Consider the following 22,432-nt stretch of genomic DNA (forward strand, 5'->3'; position numbering starts at 1 on the left):
TCCTCTGTAGTGCTCACCCCCAACCTTTATTTGACTGGTCAACTGTCGCTGACTGTACGGCTTCTTAAGCCTGCCAATCCCTGGTGAACTTCTGTAAGGCATTATGTTTGTTGGCTAGCATTTTTTCAAAAATAAACATGGTTTGAACCGCTTGAGCTATGGCCTCTTTCTTAGGAATAACATCTGTTTTCCAATGTTTAGCTAACAGGAGTCTTGTCGTTAACACAATATGAGCCGTTACCACTCTAGAGCACAGGGGGGGATGCATGTAGGTTTAAAGGGAGGAGCGCCACCTCGGGAGTCGGCTGGATGATCTGTCCCACTGCAAGTGAAATAAGTCTAAAGTCGTGAATCGTGATCCAACAAAGAAGTTATAAGTGGACAATCCCAAAATATATGATATAAGGACCCCACCTGATTACAGTTTCGCCAACATAGGTGTGAGGTGTCGGGAAATATGGAATGGAGCTTCACGGGAGTAAAATACCAGTGGAGTATCAGCTTCAAGTGTGATTCAAATTGGGCCGCACAACCAAACTTCTGCCCTGCCAATTTAATTGCTCTTAACCAGTCCTGCTCAGGTATGGCTTTACCAAGGTCTTTTTCCCAGGATATGAAGGGCATAGATTTTACAAATCTGCTCTTATTTCCCAATAAGTCATAAAGGGGTCTCAAGCCCATATCTAGGGATGAGGAAGATGAAAGGGTCTTAATAATCACTATTGACCCTATATGGGAAGTTTGGAAATTTCTTTAAAATGTATTGTACCCGGAGATATGAGAAATGGTCTTTAAAAGTCAAGCCAAACCTATTTTGCAGTTTAGGCAAAAGGTAAAAGAGTGTGATCTTCAACTATTTTATTTAATACAGTGATCCCACCTATCTTCCAATGGTACCGGTCAAGGTCCTCTGATAAGACCTCCAGAAGTTCTAAAGGTGCTTCAAGAGGCAACGCAGGGATGTGTGTCTGGGTGGAGGAGTGAACCAAAAGCCAATTTGACAGGGAGTGCCTAGTCAGTGGGAGGAGGGCCCCCAGGTTCCGTGTGTTAACCAGAGATGCCCATAGCACCACCCTGAGATCGTGTGAGGGTGCAAAATGTGCCTCTATTTGGGACCACCTGCTTGGGGGGTCGTGATTCCACCAGTTCTTCAACCGGCTGAGTTGAGTTGCTATATAGCAATCGTTCACATTAGGGAGTACCAACAAATGTCTCGACAACCGAGATCACTTCCCCCCAGATGGTGTTTAGGAGCTTATAAAAGCGTTGAAAAAACAACTTTGGAGGTGATATCAGCACTGTGCAAAATAAATATAACATTTGGGGCAGTAATAACATCTTAAACAGTGCAATACGACCCACCCAGGAGACTTCAAATTTCCGGAGTCTGCACATCTCATTCTCAATATCTGCTAATAGGGGGAGGTAATTGGCTTTGCACAAATTAGGCTACTTTCACACTAGCGTCGGGCTCGGCCCATCGCAGTGCGTCGGGCCCGGCCCGTCGCAGTGCGTCGGGCCGAGATCACCAACGCTAGCGTTGTCTCTGCCGCACAACAGGGGCAGCGGATGCATTTTTCCAGCGCATCCGCTGCCCCATTGTGAGGTGCGGGGAAGTGCGGGGAGGTGGGGACGGAGTTCCGGCCGCGCATGCGCGATCGGAAAAAGCGGACCGTCGGGAGCAAAAAACGTTACATGTAACATTTTTTGCTCCCGGCGGACCACCACAACATGGCGCAACCATCTCACGACGGTTGCGACGGGTGGCAATCCGTCGAAATGCGTCGCTAATGTTAGTTAATGGAAAAAAACGCATCCTGCAAGCACTTTTGCAAGATGCGTTTTTTCTGCAAAACGACGCATTGTGACGGATTGCAGTTAACGCTAGTGTGAAAGTAGCCTTAGTGGAGGATGATGTTACCAACATTCCCAGGTATGAAATATGCTCCATCTGCCAGTCCATCTTCATAGTGGCCTTAAGGCGCTTCAACTGTGGTAATGGTATGTTAAGGGGTAAAATTTAAGATTTATTCTCATTAATTTTGTAGTAAGACAGGAGGCCAAATATTTCAATAATCTCTAGAGTTGACGGCAAAGACTCCAGGGGGCGTGCTAACGTCAATATCACATCATCAGCATACAACGTGATGCCATGAGATTGTTTCCCCACCTCTATGTCCCAGATATCTGAGCTTTTTCTGATTGCTTGGGCAAGTGGTTCTAAAGCTAAAATGAACACTATGGGGGAAAGAGGACACCTCTGCCTAGTGCCATTTGAAATGGGGAATGCCTCCGACATGGTATAATTCATGTAAATCCTAGCACACGGAGCAGAATACAGAGCTTTAATAGCAGTCAGCACCCAACCCCCAAATCTCATATGCTCCAGAACTGAGAAGACAAACGACCATCTCACTTGGTCGAATGCTATCTCAGCGTCCAAGGCCACTACCACTGTCGGCATCCCGCTTGTATTTATTACATCTATCAAATCAATTACTTTCATGGTGTTGTCAGCTGCAGTCCGCCCTCGCAGAAAACCAGCCTGGTCTGGGTTAATAAGGGAAGGAATGATAGGCGCCAATTTCAGAGCAATACACTTAGCATACATTTTGACATCAGTGTTTAACAATGAAATCGGGAAGAAGTTTTGGGGCACCTCCAGTGGCTTTCACTGTTTTGGGAGTGTGATCACAGTAGCTGTCAGCATTTCTTTTGGAAGCTCCCTTCATTTGCTGCTAGTTGTAGGGTTTTGGCAAACAAAATCTTCAGGACAGTATTAATATGAAAACGGGTGGCCTCAGGCCTAATTAACCCAGCCTCCAACTGTGTGCGCCACGCTTTTTCACACTTGCGGAAATCCATCTGTCCAGAGGAAGTAGCTTTAAAAACACAGATAATAATGGCAAACAAAATCTTCAGGACAGTATTAATATGAATACAGGTGGCCTCAGGCCTAAATAACCCAGCCCCAACTGGGCTGTGTTTAATCCCGCCCCAATATCGCTGATTGGTCGCGGCCGGCCGGCCGCGACCAATCAGCGACCCAGGATTTCTGTTACAGACAGATGGAAGTTAGAAACAGACGGAAGTACCCCTTAGGTAATTATAGATATAGATAAGACCCTATCCTTGTGCTTTTTTTCTCCTAAGCTGTTTTTTGCATTTATTTCTTTATTTCTAAGCTAAGCACTATTTGGTAATACTACCACAATGTCAATTCAATTTAACGTTAATTTCCAAACCCAAATACAAAATCTCTGCCTAGCCTATGAACATGATGATTATATTTCTTAATGACTAAATTATGTAAAACACTATTTGGGATGGTTTTACACAGTATGTATGCTCAGTCAAGTAAAATAAATAATAGTGTTTATGATTTGTTACTTAAAAGATTATTTGTAATGTGAAAAGCAAATGATTTTCCGACACCTCAATGCATTTCCTGCCTCGGTTTCCTGTGTGTATGAAACACATGTTCTATCACGATCTGTGTAAATTCTAGCCCTGTGGTATTTTCAATTAATGCACTTTATGCCATATATAGATGCTATATTCCAACATGTAAACACTGTAAACCAAGAAAAGTTTAAAGATTAGCTTTGAACTTCAAAATCACAAACTTGACCAATTATTATTCTCTTTTTATATATATATAAATATGATGGGAGATACATAAGATTTATAGATCATATTTTATTAATGAAGTCCTAGAAAAGGACATTAAAAGCTGATGTACACTGGACTTATATTTAAAAGACACAACATTCTCATTTTTCTGTTGACGCTAATCTGTTACGATTCAGGTTGATAAATATTAGGAAAGATAAGTAATTTCTTATCACTATGATATATTTACTGTAAAAGGAAATGTCATTTTTAGGTTCATGAATATGCTCATACTATGTGTGCTCACACCCTTAGGCCGGCGTCACACTAGCGTATTGCATCTGATGCGAGAACATCGGATGCGATATGCTAATGACACTCGGCTCCTGCTCGCAGCAGAGCAGGAGCCGAGTGTCATGCGTCTGTGCTCCGAGCCTCTTGCACAGGGAGGATCGGAGCACCGCTGCGGAGGAGGCGGAGAAATGAATTTCTCCATCTCCTCCATTGCTGGGTCCGCTTATAACGCACAGCACTCGGATGATATCCGAGTGGTGTGCGCTGTCTCACTCGCACCCATAGGCTTATATGGGTGCGAGTGAGCCGAGATTTTTCCTCGGTCCGAGACAATCGCAGCATGCTGCGATTGTCTCGGACCAAGGAAAACGGCCGACAAAAAGTCGGCTGCTGGGAGCTGACCCATATGTTAATATTGGTCCGAGTGCAATGCGATTTTTTATCGCATTGCACTCGGCCGTTTAAAACGCCAGTGTGACGCCGGCCTTAGAAGGGAAAACGTTTAATATATTTTCAGACCAAATGATCCTATTTAAGGGCTTATTGCAATGCTTTGTGCATAGATCTTGTAAAGTAGCTCACAGATTCCCTCTATAGGTCACCAAATGCTTCCTCCATGTGCTATCGCGTTCTCCATTAGAAACAATGCTTCTTCAGGAACAATGTGCCCATAATGGTTTTTTTGGACTATTTCTCAAAGTTTACAAAAGTGAAACTTTTTGCAACTATTTATATAGATCACATGTATGAACAGAATAAAATTTAAAAGTAACGTATTACAGACACTCATAACATGAGTCTGTAGTATGGGCATATGCATCAACCTGAAAATGAAATTTCCTTTGAAATATATCAGAGAGATAAATATTAGTGAAGAAGACAAGTAATTTCTTATCATCTCAAATTGTAACTGATTAGTATCAACACAAAAATGAGAATATTGTGTCTTATAAATATCAGAACAGCGTAAATTGGCTTTTAATGCCCTTTCAAAGGGCTACATAATAAAAAATCTTATATAACTCATATCTTATTCATATATTTAAAAAAAAAAATAATAATTGGTCAAGTTTGTGATTTTAAAGTTCAAAACTAATCTTTAACCTTTTCATGGTTTACATTGTTTACATGTTGGAATAAAGCCTTGGTGCACAAACCCTTAAAGGGGTTGTACATTTCTTGGACAGCCTTGCACTATGTTTATTACTAATTCTTATAGCACATTTTTAAGGCAGGTGGAATCTGCCAAAAAACACGCCGTGTTCATGAACCTTTAATGGGGTTGTCCACTACCTGGACAACCCATTCTCAATTACTATATTCCACCTTATAAGAAAATAACATCTAAACTCAACTCTGGTGAGGGCATAGTTCCAATAATGACAGCACTGACCCTCCCCGGCCTTGCTTGACTTTGTTATGTCATGCAAGCCCTGCAGAAAATCAGCTGCTTCAGTGTCAACCCTTTCAGATGTAGCTGACATCCAATGAAAGTCAAGGAGCAAAAGCAACTCTCATTTCTTCCGAATGTCAGTTTCATCCTAAGAAAATAAAAGTGAAGTGGCTGCTGACTGGCCTCAGGGATTGTTTGACTTAACAATGTCATGTAAGCCTGGGGAGAGTCAGTGTAATCATCGCTGGAGCGACACCGATACTGGAGGTATGGGCTATTGTTATTTTATACGGGGGTATATAGCAGTGCAAAATGTGTTGTTCAAGTAGTGGACAAACCCTTTAAGGCTCCGGAACATAAGTTTTTTGGTGTGTTTTTTTTCTATAAAATTTAATAGGGAGCCTGAAAAAAAATGTGTGTAAAAACTTAGTACAAAAAATACTTCAATATTGGAACAAAAAATGCATCAAATAAAGTGGAAACTGTTAAAAAATGCAGTAAAAGTGGAACAATTAGGGAAAGTTGCTATTTTTGTGTGGACAACTGCAGATAAAAATTGGCAGAAAAAAACGCAGAATTTATGCTAAGTCTGAACAAAAGTAAAAAGAGATCAAAACACAAGGTAACATAAAATGCACACACAGATGTAAAAATGATATAGGAGTGGCTAAATAGGTAAAGATGGATGTACAAACATAGACCTGACTGTCAATAGAAAGGACAAATCTGTGGATAACCAAAGACCAACCAAAGAAAACCAAAGAAAAAGAATACAGGGTGGGCCATGTATATGGATACACCTAAATAAAATGGGAATGGTTGGTGATATCAACTTCCTGTTTGTGGCACATTAGTATATGGGAGGAGGAAAACTTTTCAAGATGGGTGGTGACCATGGTGGCGATTTGGATGTTGGCCATTTTGGATCCAACTTTATTTTTTCCAATGGGAAGAGGGTCATGTGACACATCAAACTTACTGAGAATTTCACAAGAAAAGCAATGGTGTGCTTGGTTTTAATGTAACTTTATTCTTGCATGAGTTATTTACAAGTTTCTCTTTGTTTACAGCCATTGACATGTCGCAGAGGTTAACATGTGAGGAGCAGATAGAAATTGTGTTGATGTCTGGTGAACGCAGTCCCCGGGTCATTGCAGCAGATTTCAATGCAAGACACCCTACGCAAGAAAACTGTCACCATTCCCATGTTATTTAGGTGTATCCATAAAAATGGCCCACCCAAAAAATTTTGCCTCATCACTGAGCATAATGTTCTGTGTAAACTGCGGGTCCTGTTCCAATTTTTGTTTTGCCCATTCTGCATATTCAGTGTGCCATTCTGGCATCAGTCGAACATCCCTTCAGCGGATATTAGCTACTCACAAATGGCACCCTTACAAAATCTGCAGTATCTCAACTAGGAGGACCCAGATCGGCGCTCTGAATTTCCAGAATGGGCAAAACAAAAATTGGAACATGACCCTCAGTTTACACAGAACATTATGTTCAGAGATGAGGCAAACTTTTTTGGGTGGGCCATTTATATGGATACTCCTAAATCAAATGGGAATGGTGACAGTTTTCTTGTGCAGTGTCTTGCATTTAAATCTGCTGCAATGACCCGGGTACTGCGTTCACCAGACATCAACACAATTTCTATCTGCTTCTCATGTGTTAACCTCTGCGACATGTCAATGACTGTAAACAAAGAGAAACTAGTAAATAACTCATGAAAGAAAACAGTAGCACCATTGTTTTTCTTGTGAAATTCTCAATAAGTTTGATGTGTCACATGACCCTCTTCCCATTGGAAAAAATAAAGTTGGATCCAAAATGGCCGACTTCAAAATGGCCACCATGGTCACCACCCAAAGTTTTCCCCCTCCCATATACTAATATGCCACAAACAGTTATAAAAATGCAGTATATATATAGTTATTTTTCTTTGTTTGTTCTTAGATCTGAGCACAGCCTAAAGTGTTGCTTTTGTCGGAATGCGGGGTGCTCTAGATGTTTTTATTAAGTTTTTTTTTAAACACAAAAAACAACAGATTATCAAAAACTGCACAATGTTTTTTTTCTAAAAAATGCCATCTGTCATGCTCAAAACACGTGATGTTTTCTTAGATGGACAATAAGGCGTTCTACATTTTTAAACTAAAGCATACTTGTTCTAATATTTCAAAATCAACGTGTGGATATGATTTCATAAAATGGATTCTCTAACACCTAGCCATCGAAGTTATTGTGTAGCTTATTGAGGAGAAAAAATAAATGAGTGAGTCAGACTGTAATTTCCTCTGGCTTTCAGTTTGCATTATGATTCATAAGTGCCATAAAAATGGTAAAAAGCTGCAGAATTTTGGAAAATGTTATTTGTCACGGCTTTTATAACGCAACGTATTTGACATTTCAATACTTTTATCACATTACTCTTTTTCCCACTTCATCTTAACTCGTACAAAACTCTCACTCATGAAATGCATATGTATTACCCAAGCTCTGAAGAGAATAGACCTAGAGAATGTACAGTTCATACTGTGTCAATACTCAATAGTATGAAACGCCCCGAGTAATGCTCTCTCCCAGCCATTCCGAAAGAAGCAGCAACACAAAAATTTTGCGTCTACAATTGGTTCTTGACTTTTGCCTCTAAACAGAACTAATTGAAATAGACTCCATGAGTCAAAACATTGCACGGTATTTGGGGAGCAGAACCTAGAAGAATAGCTGTATAAATGAATACTGCAATCATTTCTTTTCTGTTATATGGAAATAAGCCCCTTCAGAGAGCAAGAGGACTTGAACTCTATAGAGCCATCTGTTGGAAGCAGCAATCCTACAAGTCACTATCGACCCTTTAACATGACTGGAAATGTGAATTAGGAAAAAACTCAAAACAGAATCTCAATTTGCAGACACGGTGTTTAGGGGTATTGCCCCTCATCAGGGCAAAGAACTGATTTGGCTAGGTGAGAGGCTCTGGACCAAGTCTAAGGGGTAAGGTTTCTTCTTGTGGAGAGTGGTATACTGGCTCTGGCATGCAATTTGCATATTAAATTTCTTAGAGGAGCATTGCACGGGCAATAAGCCTCCTCACCTTGGCATTACAGAACCGGTATGTCACTCTCCACAAGGATAAATGTTGCCTCTTAGACCTCAGACCAGAGTCTCTCACCCAGCCAAATCAGTTCTCTTATTTTGCACTGATGAGGAGCAATACCCCAAAATACCATGGCTGCAAATTGATATTCTGATTTGACTTTCATCCTAAGTCACATTTCAAGGTCTATTAAAGGGTTAAAGGGAATCTGTCACCCCCAAAATCGAAGATGAGCTAAGCCCACTGGCATCAGGGGCTTATCTACAGCATTCTGTAATGCTGTAGATAAGCCCCCGATGTATCCTGAAAGAGAAGAAAAAGAGGTTAGATTACACTCACCCAGGGGCGGTCCCGCTGCGGTCTGGTCCGATGGGCGTCGTGGTCCGGTCCGGCACCTCCTATCTTCTTACGATGACGTCCTCTTCTTGTCTTCACGCTGCAGCTCCGGCGCAGGCGTACTTTGTCTGTCCTGTTGAGGGCAGAGGAAAGTACTGCAGTGAGCAGGTGCTGGGCCTCTCTGACCTTTCCAGGCGCCTGCGCACTGCAGTACTTTGCTTTGCCCTCAACAGGGCAGACAAAGTACGCCTGCGCCGGAGCCGCAACGTGATGACAAGAAGAGGACGTCATCGTAAGAAGATGGGAGGCCCCGGAATGGACCGCGACGCCCATCGGATCGGACCGCCCACCCAGGTGAGTATAATCTAACCTCTTTTTCTCATCTTTCAAGATACATCGGGGGCTTATCTACAGCTTTACAGAATGCTGTAGATAAGCCCCTGATGCCGGTGGGCTTAGCTCATCTTCAATTTTGGGGGTGACAGGTTCCCTTTAATAGTGACTTGTAGAGTTGTTGCTTCCAACAGGTAGCACTATAGAGTTCAAGTCCTCTTCCTCTTTGAAGAGGCAATTTGCATATTTTCTGTTATATGCACTTTCATTTCCTGTTCAATTAAGTTTTTGGTCAATGTCCACTGACCTGCTCCTCTCCATGACTCCTATTTGAATGACTGCCTGCATGCTGCTCAGTATTTATTGCATGTTGCTCATATTTATTATATTAACCCCTTCATTACCCCAGCTTTTTTCGGTTTTGCGTTTTCGTTTTTCGCTCCCCTCTTTCCCAGTGCCATAACTTTTTTATTTTTCCATGAATATGGCCATGTGAGGGCTTATTGTTTGCAGGACAAGTTTTTATTTTGAACGACATCATTGGTTTTAGCACGTCATGTACTAGAAAACGGGAAAAAAGTTCCAAGTGCGGTGAAATTGCAAAAAAGTGCAATCCCACACTGATTTTTTGTTTGTCTTTTTTGCTAGGTTCACTAAATGCTAAAACTGACCTGCCATTATGATTCTCCAGCTCATTACGAGTTCATAGACACCAAACATGTCTAGGTTATTTTTTATTTAAGTGGTAAAAAAAATTCCAAACTTTGCTTAAAAAAGAAAAAAAATGTGCAATTTTCCGATACCAGTAGCGTCTCCACTTTTCGTGATCTGGGGTCGGATGAGGGTTTAACTTTTTCATGCCGAGCTGACGTTTTTAATTATTTGGATGCAGATACGTTCATTTGATCGCCCATTAGTGCATTTTAATGCAATGTCGCGGCGACCAAAAAAACATAATTCTGACGTTTTGAATTTTTTTCTTGCTACGCTATTTAGCGAACAGGTTAATCCTTTTTTTATTGATAGATTGAGCAATTCTGAACGCGGCTATACCAAATATGTGTAGGTTTGATTTTTTTATTGTTTTATTTTGAATGGGGCGAAAGGGGGGTGATTTAAACTTTTATACATTTTTTTACTTTTTTAATATTTTTTAAAACTTTTTAAAAAACTTTTGCCATGCTTCAATAGCCTCCATGGGAGGCTAGAAGCTGACACAACTCAATCGGCTCAGCTACATAGGAGTGATGCATAGATCACTCCTATGTAGTAGATTTACTGCATTGCTATGAGCGCTGACCACAGGGTGGCGCTCAAAGAAATCCGGCATCAACAACCATAGAGTTCTTCAATAGACCTCAGGTTGTCATGCTGATGCATCGCTGACCCCCGATCATGTGACGGGGTCAGCGATGCGCTCATTTCCGGCCGGAAGCGTTAGTTAAATGCTCCTGGTAACTAGTTAATAGCGGCGGGTGTATCGCGAGGGTGTATCGCGATTCCACCCGCTGCTATTGCGGGCACATGTCAGCTGACATGTCCCAGCTTTGATGCAGGCTCACAGCTGGAGCCCGCATCAAAGCAGGGGATCTGACCTCAGATGTACTATCAAAAAGGGGTTAAAGCACAGAGATAAGGTGCCCCTATGCTTCAATGGACATTTTGCTTTGTGATGTATACTTTCAGTAGGAGTCAAGGTTTTTTAATTGAATACCCCTTTAAGTCTTTATAAGTAACTTTACAAATTAATTACAAACTTGCATCTCAAATATACGTTCCTTAGGGGATATCCACCATAGATTACTGTTATTCACATCTATGTACTAATATAGAGGAGAAATACTAGGAACACATTTAGGCATGTTGACTTCCACTATGTACCATATAAGGACGAGTTTTAGATTTTAAGGCTATGGTCACACGTTCAGTATTTGGTCAGTTTTTACCTCAGTATTTGTAAGCCAAAACCAGGAGTGGGACAATCAGAGGAAAAGTGTAATAGAAACACGTCACCACTTCTGCATTTATCACCCACTCCTGGGTTTGGCTTATAAATACTGATGTATGCAAATTGCCTCTTCTGAAAATAAAGAGGACTTAACTCTGTAGCGCCACCTGTTGGAAGTAGCGACCCTACAAGTCACAATCAACCCTTTAACGAGTCGTGCAATATGACTTAGGATAAAAGCCAAATCAGTATCTCAATTCGCAGACCCCTTAAATACTGATGTAAAATACTGACCAAATACTGATAGTGTGACCGTAGCCTTAGGCCGGCGTCACACTAGAGAGTTTTATGGACGTATGAGAGGCGCAAAAACAACTCATTGCACACGGACCAATGATTCTCTATTGGGCAGCTCCTATCTGCCGTATATTTTGCAGCCGTATTTTACGGGCTGAGAAAATCGCAGCATGCTGCGTTTGTCAGTGTATTGTGAAAAAAATCCGCCAATGAAAGTCTATGGGGGCGAGAAAAATACGGATTACACACGGATCATCAGAGTGATGGGGTGCTATGCCAGATGACCTGGCCTTCACAGTCACCAGACCTGAACCCAATCGAGATGGTTTGCGGTGAGCTGGACCGCAGAGTAAAGGCAAAATGGCCAACAAGTGCTAAGCATCTCTGGGAACTCCTTCAAGATTGTTGGAAGACCATTCCCGGTGACTACCACTTGAAGCTCATCAAGAGAATGCCAAGAGTGTGCAAAGCAGTCATCAAAGCAAAAGGTGGCTACTTTGAAGAACCTAGAATATAAGACATATTTTCAGTTGTTTCATGCTTTTTTGTTAAGTATATAATACCACATGTGTTAATTCATAGTTTTGATGCCTTCAGTGTGAATGTACAAATATTCATAGTCATGAAAATACAGAAAAATCTTTAACTGAGAAGGTGTGTATAGTAAAGAAAATATTCAGAAAAATTCCCACGCTACAGTTCATATGAGTTTATGCCAGCAGGGGGCGCATCACCACAAGTCTATGATGCTACATTCCCCTGCATTCCATTCATTCCCCAGTTTTTACAACCAGGAGCAACAGCTGCATTAGCAGGCTCCTGGATGTAAATTTATTTAACCCCTTCAGATGGATTTTCAGCGTGGGACATGACTGAACGCCGGAGAGGTATGGGATATTGTTGCTTTTTTATGGTTTTTTTTTTACAGAACGAGGGTCTTCAGTTGGATTAAGCATACAATAAAGATTTTCAAACCCCATGTGTATTTATTTCATTAAAATACCTTATTCTTAATGTGTGTGTATTATTAACCCTTTACTACTATTGGATTAATAATGGATAGGTGTCTTATTGACATCTCTCCATTATTAACCAGTCTTAGTGTCACCTTACATTAGCAAGGTGACATTAACTCTCTATTACCCCATATCCCACCGCTACTCAGGAGTGGGAAGAGAGAGGCTAAGTGCCAGAATAGGCGCATCTTACAGATGTACCTTTTCTGGGGTGGCTGGGGGCAGATGTTTTTAGCCGGGGGGGGGCAATAACCATGGTCCCTCTCTAGGCTATTAATATCTGCCCTCAGTCACTGGCTTTCCCACTCTTGCGGAGAAAATTGCGCGGAAGCCCACGCCAGTTTTTTCCGTGATTTAACCCGTCATTTTAACACCTAGAGCCACCATAATTTGCACACAGACACTTCTAACATTAGTAGTGTGGAATATGTGAAAAAATAAGGGATTTGAAATGGTTTACTGCATGTAAACCATGTCTCATATCCTGTCGGGTTTGATAAGGAGATAGCAAAAGCCGGCAATTGAATTACCGGCTTTTCTGCTATCTAGCGCTGTATGAAATATAAATAAATATATATATATATATAGACTGTATATATGTTTTCACGAATATATTTGAGCCCATGGATCCATTCTATGTCCATTTTGAAAGCCGGCGAGAAAATCTCGCTGTACGGATTACATACAGAGGTTTACATGCGCAAAATACGGAGCCACACCATGCCTACGGATGACATACGGATCACTGTTCAGGGAACATTTCTGCGTATTTGGTCTTTAAAAAATGGACCGTATTTTCATACGCTAAGTGTGACGCCGGCTGTAGGCTTGCATTTAGGCTTTTTCGCACTTCAGTATTTTTGATCTATGTTACATCAGTATTTGTATGCCAAGATCAGGAGAGTCTCCAAAAGGCCGGGATCACACATGCAAGAAATACGACCGAGTCTCGCATGTTAATACCCGGCATTGCCGCCGTCACTCAGGAGCGGAGCGTGCGGCTGCATGTATTGCTATGCGGCCGCACGCTCCGCTCCTGAGCGATGGCGACAATGCCGGGTATTAACATGCGAGACTCGGCTGTATTTCTTGCATGTGTGATCCCGGACAAACACAGAACAGGGGTTAATCTTTCAATTATAATTTTTTCTATGTGTTCCACTCCTGGTTTTGGTATACAAACACGGATGAAAAATACTGACCAAATACTGATGTGTGAATAAGCCCTTATCAAGGAAGTGTTAACAGATGTAGAAAGAGCAATACAGGTGTGTTACCAGTGAAATACTCATGCTGATTGGTTGATCAGTTCCACATTGTATATGGCCCTGAAGGTTGGATGTGACTTTGAGTTTTATAGGCCATGGACGATGATTGCATTTTGAGAATATTGTACTAGAATGTCTAATATATATACTGCACCTTTTCTATTCATTAACCATTTACTATGTTGCTTAAAACAATACTTTTATCCTTATTTTTACAGCCTGTTCCCTATTAAATATGCCAGATGCAGCCGGTCACTTGCCCTTCTATTATGGCAGCATTTCTCGTGCAGAGGCTGAAGAATTTCTCAAGCTGGCTGGGATGATGGATGGCCTTTTCTTGCTAAGGCAGTGTCTGCGAACTCTTGGTGGCTATGTTGTCTCTGTGGTGTTCAACGTCCAATTTTACCACTACCCTGTAGAGCGGCAAATGAATGGTACATATGCTATATATGGAGGAAAGCCTCACTGCGGCCCAGCAGAACTCTGCGAGTACTACTCTAAAGATGCCGATGGATTATGCTGTGTTCTTCGTCGACCCTGCAATCGGCCAAGTGGAGTGGAATGCCAGCCTGGAGTATTTGATCATATCAGAGATAATATGATGAGAGAATATGTCAGGCAAACCTGGAAACTAGAGGTGAGCAAAAATGATGTTAATACCACGGGGGCGGACACTGACATAAGTGAACTTCTGTGCAAGAATCATGCCTGGATTCACTTTCCTGTAATGGAAATGCTAGACAAAGACAAACATAGACATTCACATACATTCTGCATACATGTAACAAACATGCACACAACCTTGGCAGGTGTGATATACATTAGGGTCTGTTAATAGCTGCACACCACCCGATGTAGACAGGACACGTGCTGCCAGTGCATAGATACTGTGTGGACACAGGCCTATCATATAAGTGATCACTCTGTCTCTATCATTGTTTGTCAGCATGTAAAAGAATGCCAGGAAAAAGCACCAAAAAACTTGAAAACGGTCAATTGGTGCTCATGTAGTGATCTGAAATTGGCCCATTTAAATGCAGACCTAGGCTGGTGACACACTAGCGATTTTAAAATCAGTCCAATTTTGATGCAGAAGAGTCGAATGAGTGTAATGCAAGTGTCATGTGTTTTTTATGCAAGTACATTCCGATTTTTCACACCTAGCATCCGATTTACATCCGAATGCAGTGTGATTTTCAGTTTGTCTGATTTTTCTCTTTATAGGTATACTAGATGGTGGCCCCATTCTAACGTATCGGGTATTCTAGAATATGTATGTAGTATATAGCACAGCCCACGTAGTATATAACACAGCCCACGCAGTATATAGCACAGCCCACGCAGTATATAACACAGCCAACGTAGTACATAACACAGCTCGCGTAGTATATTGCACAGCCACGTATTATATAACAGACCCCATGTAGTATATAGCACAGCGACGTAGTATATAACACAGCTCATGCAGTATATAACACAGCCCACGTAGTATATACTGTAACCCAGCCCACATAGTATATAGCAGTGTGGGCACCTTATCCCTGTTAAAAAAACAATTAAAATAAAAAATAGTTATATACTCACCTTCCGGCGGCCCCCGGATCCAGCCCAGGCCTTTAGCGATGCTTCTCGCGATGCTCCGTTCCCAGTAATGCATTGCGGCAATAACACGTGATCATGTAGCAGTCTCGCGAAACTGCTAGGTCATCATCTCGCGAGACCGCTACGTGATCTCGAGTCATTGCCGCCATGCATTCTTGGGACCGGAGCGTCGCGAGGAGCGAGAAAGGGTGCCATGGACGCCGGAAGGTGAGAATATAATGTTTTTTTTATTATTATTTTTAACATTATATGTTTTTACTATTGATTCTGCATAGGCAGCATCAATAGTAAAAAGTGAAGCAGTGTTTAAATCCTGCCCCAATATCACTGATTGGTCGCGGCAGGCAGCGACCAATCAGCGACCCGGGATTTCCATTAAGGAAGTTACAGACAAACAGACGGAGGTACCCCTTAGGCAATTATATATATAGATTTTTAAATAAAATGTAAATTGTTCTTTTATTCTATAAACTACTGACAACATGTTTCCAAAGTTCCAAGCAATAACTTTTGTATTTATTTTCTGAAAATGAGAAATGGTCAAAATAACAAAAAAATGCATTTCTTGCAGACCTCAAACAATGCAAAAAAAACTATTTCATAATCATTTAGGAACAACAATTCTAATGTTTTAACTCAGGAAGAGTTCAGAAATCAATATTTTGTGGAATAACCATGATTTTTAGTCACAGCTTTCATGCGTCTTGGCATGCTTTCCACCACTCTTTCACACTGCATTTGGATGACCTTATGCCACTCCTGGCAAAAATTTAAGAAGTTCTTCTTTGTTTGATGGCTTGTGACTATCGATCTTCCTCTTGATTACCTTCTAGAGGTTGTCAATGGGGTTCAGGTCTGGAGATTGGGCTGGCCATGACAGGAATTTGATGTGGTGGTCCTTCATCCACACCTTGATTGATCTAGCTGTGTGGCATGGTGCATTGTCCTGCTGGAAAAAACAGTCCTCAGAGTTGGAGAACATTGCCTAAGCAGAAGGAATCAATTGTTTTTCCAGGATAACCTTGTATGCGGCTTGATTCATACGTCCTTCGCAAAGGTTATCCTGCCCAATTCCGGCCTTGCTGAAGCATCCCCAGATCATCACCGATCCTCCACCGAATTTCACAGTGCATGCAAGACACTGTGGCTTGTATGCCTCTCAAGGTCTCTAGCATTAGACAACCAGGTGTTGATTAGACAGGCAGATGTTTATAGCCTGGGAAGGGGTAATACCCATGGAGCTTCCCAGGATATTAACATCAGCTCCCAGCTGTATACATAGCATTTACTGGCTATTAAAAGGGAAACCCCAAAAAATGATGTAGTAACCCCCTATATTTAATAACCAGCAAAGGCTATGCTGTCAGCTGTGGGCTGATATTAATAGCCTTGGAAAGGGTCTTGGATACTGGCCCCCTAGGCTAAAAACACCAGTTTTCAGCTGCCCTAGAAAAGGTGCATCCCTAAGGCCTCTTTCACACATCCGTTTTTTAGAATCAGTCACAATCCGTCAAAGTCTTGAAAAGACGGATCCTGAGCTGATGCACTGGATCTGTTTTTTTGACGGATCCGTTGAAGTAGTTGCAGCCGGAATTTAAAGAAACAGAATTCTGGAGAGAGAGAGAGAGAGAGAGAGAGAGAGAGGGACAGAGGGAGAGATTTTCCTTAAAGGAAAAATGGGTTCCGGGCATGCTCGGTTGTAAAAACCGAAATCCGTCACTGGAATCCGTCCTCTGATGGACAGCGACAGATCCTGTGCCCATAGGCTTCCATTATAGCCAACGATGGACGCCACAGGATCCGTCGCTGTGCGTCTTTTCGACGTACACAAAAAACGTTAGTGTGCACGTTGTCTCTGTCCGATGGACGACTTTACGATGGATCAGTCAAACGACGGATGAAACGGAAGGCCATCCGTCACAATCCGTTGCTAATACAAGTCTATGGGAAAAAAACGGATAGAGCAGCAACATTTGGATTGTGACTGATTCTTAAAAACAGATGTGTGAAAGAGGCCTAAGATGTGCCAATTCTGGCACTTAGCCTTGCTCTTCCCACTTGCCCTGTAGTGGTTGCAAGTGGAGTAATAGTTGGGGAGACTTGATGTCGCCATCAGGTGACATCAATCCCCAAGGTTAGTAATGGAGAGGTGTCAATAAGACGCCCCCATTACTAACCCCATAGTCACATTGTAAGAGAACACAGACACCCTGAAAAAAGTCCTTTATTGAAAAAAATACACAGACTCCTTTAATATTCTTAATTAAACCATAATATTCTTAATTAAACCATACTTACAACCTCCGAAGCCCTCGATCTCCTGTATTAAAAGTAAAATAAAAAAACAACAATATATCATACTGTCCATCATTCTGTCTCACGCCGTAATCCATGTCTGGGGGATAAACAGTTTTCAGCCTGGACGGTGCCAAGATGGGACCATCCCGGCTGAAAACCATTGGTGAATGAGCTGCTGGTAGCGCAGCTTCAGTGACTAGCGGTGACGTCACTGAGGCTGCGTTCCCAGCTGGCCTGAACTGCAGTGACCTCTGGGCTGTGGGAAAATGCCTACTCTTAGTCTCAGTCATTGCCAGTCTGTCCTGTGTCTCCGTTATAGCCAGTTCTGCGTCTTTTCCGCTCCTACTTCCTGTCCCCGGGTATCAACTTCTGCGGCAATAGTCTCCCTCGGGCCTGCCCCTAACACTCCCTGTATTGGGGGTGGTTCACCAGGCCAGCTCACCCTTGGGAGGTTCGTTGTCGTAGTTCTGCGGGTTCACTTTAGGAGTCCCAAAAGATCTGACAGCCAGAAGACCGTGGCCGTGCTAAACTCTATAGTGGCATAGCTGAAACCGGCAGGACAGCTGGATTGTACATCACCTGTCTGCATTGATACCCAGGAGACACAGTGATATCTATAGGGCCTGGGTCATGATAGAGACCCTGTAAAAAGGTCCAGTTCACCTGTCATACGGGTTGTGTCCTAACCTTTATGGGGGACAGAGAGGAACTGTGAGGACCTTATTGGAAGCCTTAGGAAGCAAGGGACTACAACGCTACCACACTTTGAGAAAGGCTTTGATCTCCACCTGGTAACGGGAACTCTGGATTCGCTTCCAAGCCAGCTGGACCCTGTCTGTCCTGTGATCTGCTGCCCTGGACTGCAGTTGCCTAAAGCCTTCAGTAAACCAGGTAAAGAGACTGCAAACCTGTGTCCTCGTTCTTTACTACACCATTCACCATCTTCCATCTACACACTGGGAGCCCTGGGGACCTACTTCACCTGTGGGAAGTTATACCATCTAGCTGACATACCATCACCCCAGAGGACACCTTAAAGCAGCGTTGGTCCCTACTGACCGAATACCACAGGTGGAGTCGCAAACTCGAACTGTATTCATAAAACCCTTAAAAGACTTTTGCTTTAATTGGGCGCCCAGGGCCACGGACTGGGTCGCAGCCACCATGACATCCCCTTTAAGACCGGACCCGATACTGAGTACCCCACTGCCCAGGAGGGCGACTCAGTCTCTAATTAGTATATAATAAAATATATTTACACTAAGAAGACAATTTCAAATCGTATGCCACATCAAGTGGTTCCAATCAAGAGCTTAATGAAAAACTGCTAAGTTGAAAAAGCTTTAGAGAAAAGCACCATATGAGAATTACTTATTCAAACCATCTGGATTCAGGGTTCCCAATCAACATTTAGCCTCTTTTCTCTATAGAAGTTGGTTTAGGTTACCTTTTCTTTGTTTGATGGTACATTTCTGTACTCCCCCAAAACTGTATGGCCAGAGGGTCCAAACTGTGATGGAATCTCATATGGTGTGAGACATGAGTGTTGTAATTGTTCCTAATAGAGACAATGTGTTGCAACACATGTCTCCTGACTGAGCTGTTGACCAGTTTTGCCCACATACAAAACGGACAGGTGCAATTAGTTTCATATATCACAACAGGATATAAAAAAAATCCTAAAACCTTTGTTACTGGAGATTTCATAAATTGCAGCACATCTGATTCAGGTGGAAAGTGAGCTTGAGGTGCGGGAGGGAAGGGAATCCAGGCTCTAAGGGTATGTGTCCACGGTCAGGAAACGCTGCTTGTTTGACGCTGCGCAGAGCTGCAGCGTCAAACACGCAGCGTCCAGATGTTCCAGCATAGTGGAGGGGATTTTATGAAATCCCGTGTCCACTATGCGTGGAAACACGCATCCGACTTCCCTGCGACTCCGGACATGCTGCGCGTCTTTTCAGATCGCAGCATGTCCGTGCTACCTGCAGCGACGCTGCGTCGCCGCAAGTAATATCACAGGGCGCTATGCGAGGGTGCGATGATCCCGGATGTGTACCGCCGCCCATCCTGACCGTGGACACGTATCCTAAGGGGACTTTGTGAAAATGGCCTGATGGAAATTGTTGATTATTTGTAGAAATTAAGTGACCACATCGTCAGTGATGAGATTGGTGACAGGATACTGCACTTTAGGGCTCAGGAGGGAATGGAGTTTCAAAGTGTCATTTTGGATTGGCCAGATATAGAGCAGAATAATAATATTTGAGCATGAACTTATAGTTGGTGAAGTCTTCTGCTGGAAGTGATTTTCTCCTCTGACGCTTCGCACACCTTGAGCAATGCTGGAGAAAATGTGTGCCAGGGTTGCTGTCGTATGTGTCGGATTGTTCTGCATGTAGCAGGTGCTGCTTCATCGAGGGCACTCTGCCATGCATTATTATAATGTGACAATGCTGAGTCTGGACAGGAGAGGGAGGAGATTGGAGCTAAAGATGAGTGTAGATTTTTCATAAACTGCTGTAGGTTTCTGAAATTTCTGTATGTGTAGTAAGTGGGGATGTCCTGAGCGGGTATTGCAGTATTGTCAAACCAAGGAATGTAGATCAACAATAAAGAACAGTGAGTATGTAGAAATCGCAGGAACGCGAGATGCAGTAACGCGCGGGAGGCAGAGCAAGGGTTAGCAGGTTTATTTACAGGGGAAACACTCCATACAGGGAGGTAAAAGGTTAAACATTGTAAGTGGCAAAACTGAAGTACGACAGTACAAATAACGACAATGCGGTAGCAAGGGTTACAGGAAGTCCAAACACCGCAGCTCCTGCTGCATACTCTATAGCGCTGGCAACGGCAGGCGCGGTGTTCTTACAAATGGGGTTCAGCACACAACAGTACCCCGTCTTCTGGTGACAGTGGTCGGTCTCCGGTACCTTCCACTGCCCCTAGTGTTAGGACCTGGTGGGTACGGAGCGGTATTGAGATGACCTGGTGGGCAAAACCAATCATGGACTCGCTAAGGAGCAGCACTGAAATGACCTGGTGGGTAAAACTAAAATAGGACTAGCTCTGAGGAGGTGGTAACTTTACTGACCGCAATCCCTACTCCTAACACCAACACTAGAAATAGCCGTGGAGCGTTCCTATCTCTGCCTAGACGCCTCTGCACAGACTACGAACTAGCTACCCCTGAAGATGGAAATGGAAAGCTATCTCGCCTCAGAGAAACCCCCAAAGGAAGATAGCCCCCCACAAATATTGACGGTGAGTGAAGAGGGAAAATGACAAACTCAGAAATGAAACTAGATTTTTTAGCAAAGGAGGCCAATACTATCTAAATAGACAGAGATAGAAAAGACTACTGTGCGGTCAGTATAAAAACTAAAAGTCCACGCAGAGTTTACAAAAATAACCACCACACCGACTCACGGTGTGGAGGGGCAAATCTGCGACCCCAGAGCTTCCAACTAGCCGGAATATTTCATAATGACAAGCTGGACAAAAGAGACATAAATTGAACTGAACAGAAGGTCATAAGCAGGGAAACACCCAAAAAGTAGCAGACTTATCTTAAGCTGAAAATGGACTGGCCAACAGAGAACTTCCAGGAAAGGACTGAATCCACAGGAAATACATTGACAGCTGGCATCCACTAAAGCCAAGAGCCCAGTTAAATAACAAGGCCAGGAAACCGATTAGTGAACGCAGCTGCTAAGTTCCACTTGAAACCACCAGAGGGAGCCCAAGAGCAGAACTCCCAAAAATACCATTTGCAACCACAGGATGGAGCCCAAGAACGGAATTCACAACAGTACCCCCCCCTTGAGGAGGGGTCACCGGACCCTCACCAGAGCCCCCAGGCCGATCGGGACGAGCCAAATGAAAAGCACGTACCAAATCGGCAGCATGGACATCGGAGGCAAAAACCCAAGAGTTATCCTCCTGGCCATAACCCTTCCACTTGACCAGATACTGAAGTTTCCGCCTTGAACGACGAGAATCCAAAATCTTCTCCACCACATATTCCAGCTCCCCCTCAACCAACACCGGAGCAGGAGGGTCAACGGAGGGAACCATGGGCACCACATATCTCCGCAACAAAGATCTATGGAACACATTATGAATGGAAAACGAAGCTGGAAGGGCCAAACGAAAAGACACCGGATTGATAATTTCCGAAATCCTATAAGGACCAATAAAACGAGGTTTAAACTTAGGGGAAGAGACCTTCATAGGAACATGACGAGAAGACAACCAGACCAAATCCCCAACCCGAAGCCGGGGACCAACGCACCGACGGCGGTTAGCAAAACGTTGAGCCTTTTCCTGAGACAATGTTAAATTGTCCACCACATGAGTCCAAATCCGCTGCAACCTGTCCACCACAGAATCCACCCCAGGACAGTCCGAAGGCTCAACCTGCCCTGAAGAAAAACGAGGATGAAAACCGAAATTGCAAAAAAAAGGCGAAACCAAAGTAGCCGAACTAGCCCGATTATTAAGTGCAAACTCGGCCAACGGCAAGAAGGTAACCCAATCATCCTGATCAGCAGACACAAAGCATCTCAAGTAGGTTTCCAAGGTCTGATTGGTTCGCTCCGTCTGTCCATTTGTCTGAGGGTGAAACGCCGAAGAAAAAGACAAATTAATGCCCATTCTACCACAAAAGGACCGCCAAAACCTAGAAACAAACTGGGTACCTCTGTCAGACACAATATTCTCCGGAATACCATGCAAACGAACCACATGCTGGAAAAACAAAGGAACCAAATCAGAGGAGGAAGGCAACTTAGGCAAAGGTACCAAATGGACCATTTTAGAAAACCGGTCACAAACCACCCAGATGACAGACATCTTCTGAGACACAGGAAGATCGGAAATAAAATCCATGGAAATATGCGTCCAGGGCCTCTCAGGGATAGGCAAGGGCAAAAG

General features: G+C 43.1%; 1 protein-coding gene across 2 annotated transcripts in view; it reads left to right on the forward strand.

Moving 5' to 3' along the window:
* ZAP70 (zeta chain of T cell receptor associated protein kinase 70) overlaps positions 1-22,432 on the forward strand; it is a 210,186-nt gene that overhangs the window by 44,069 nt on the left and 143,685 nt on the right. For both annotated transcript variants that reach the window (XM_077273511.1, XM_077273518.1), the window contains exon 2: positions 13,819-14,237. In XM_077273511.1, the coding sequence (XP_077129626.1) occupies positions 13,819-14,237 (419 nt within the window). The remainder of the gene's footprint in view (positions 1-13,818; positions 14,238-22,432) is intronic.

The sequence above is a fragment of the Ranitomeya variabilis genome, chromosome 1 (assembly GCF_051348905.1).
Source record: "Ranitomeya variabilis isolate aRanVar5 chromosome 1, aRanVar5.hap1, whole genome shotgun sequence".
Classification (NCBI taxonomy): Eukaryota; Metazoa; Chordata; class Amphibia; order Anura; family Dendrobatidae; genus Ranitomeya; species Ranitomeya variabilis.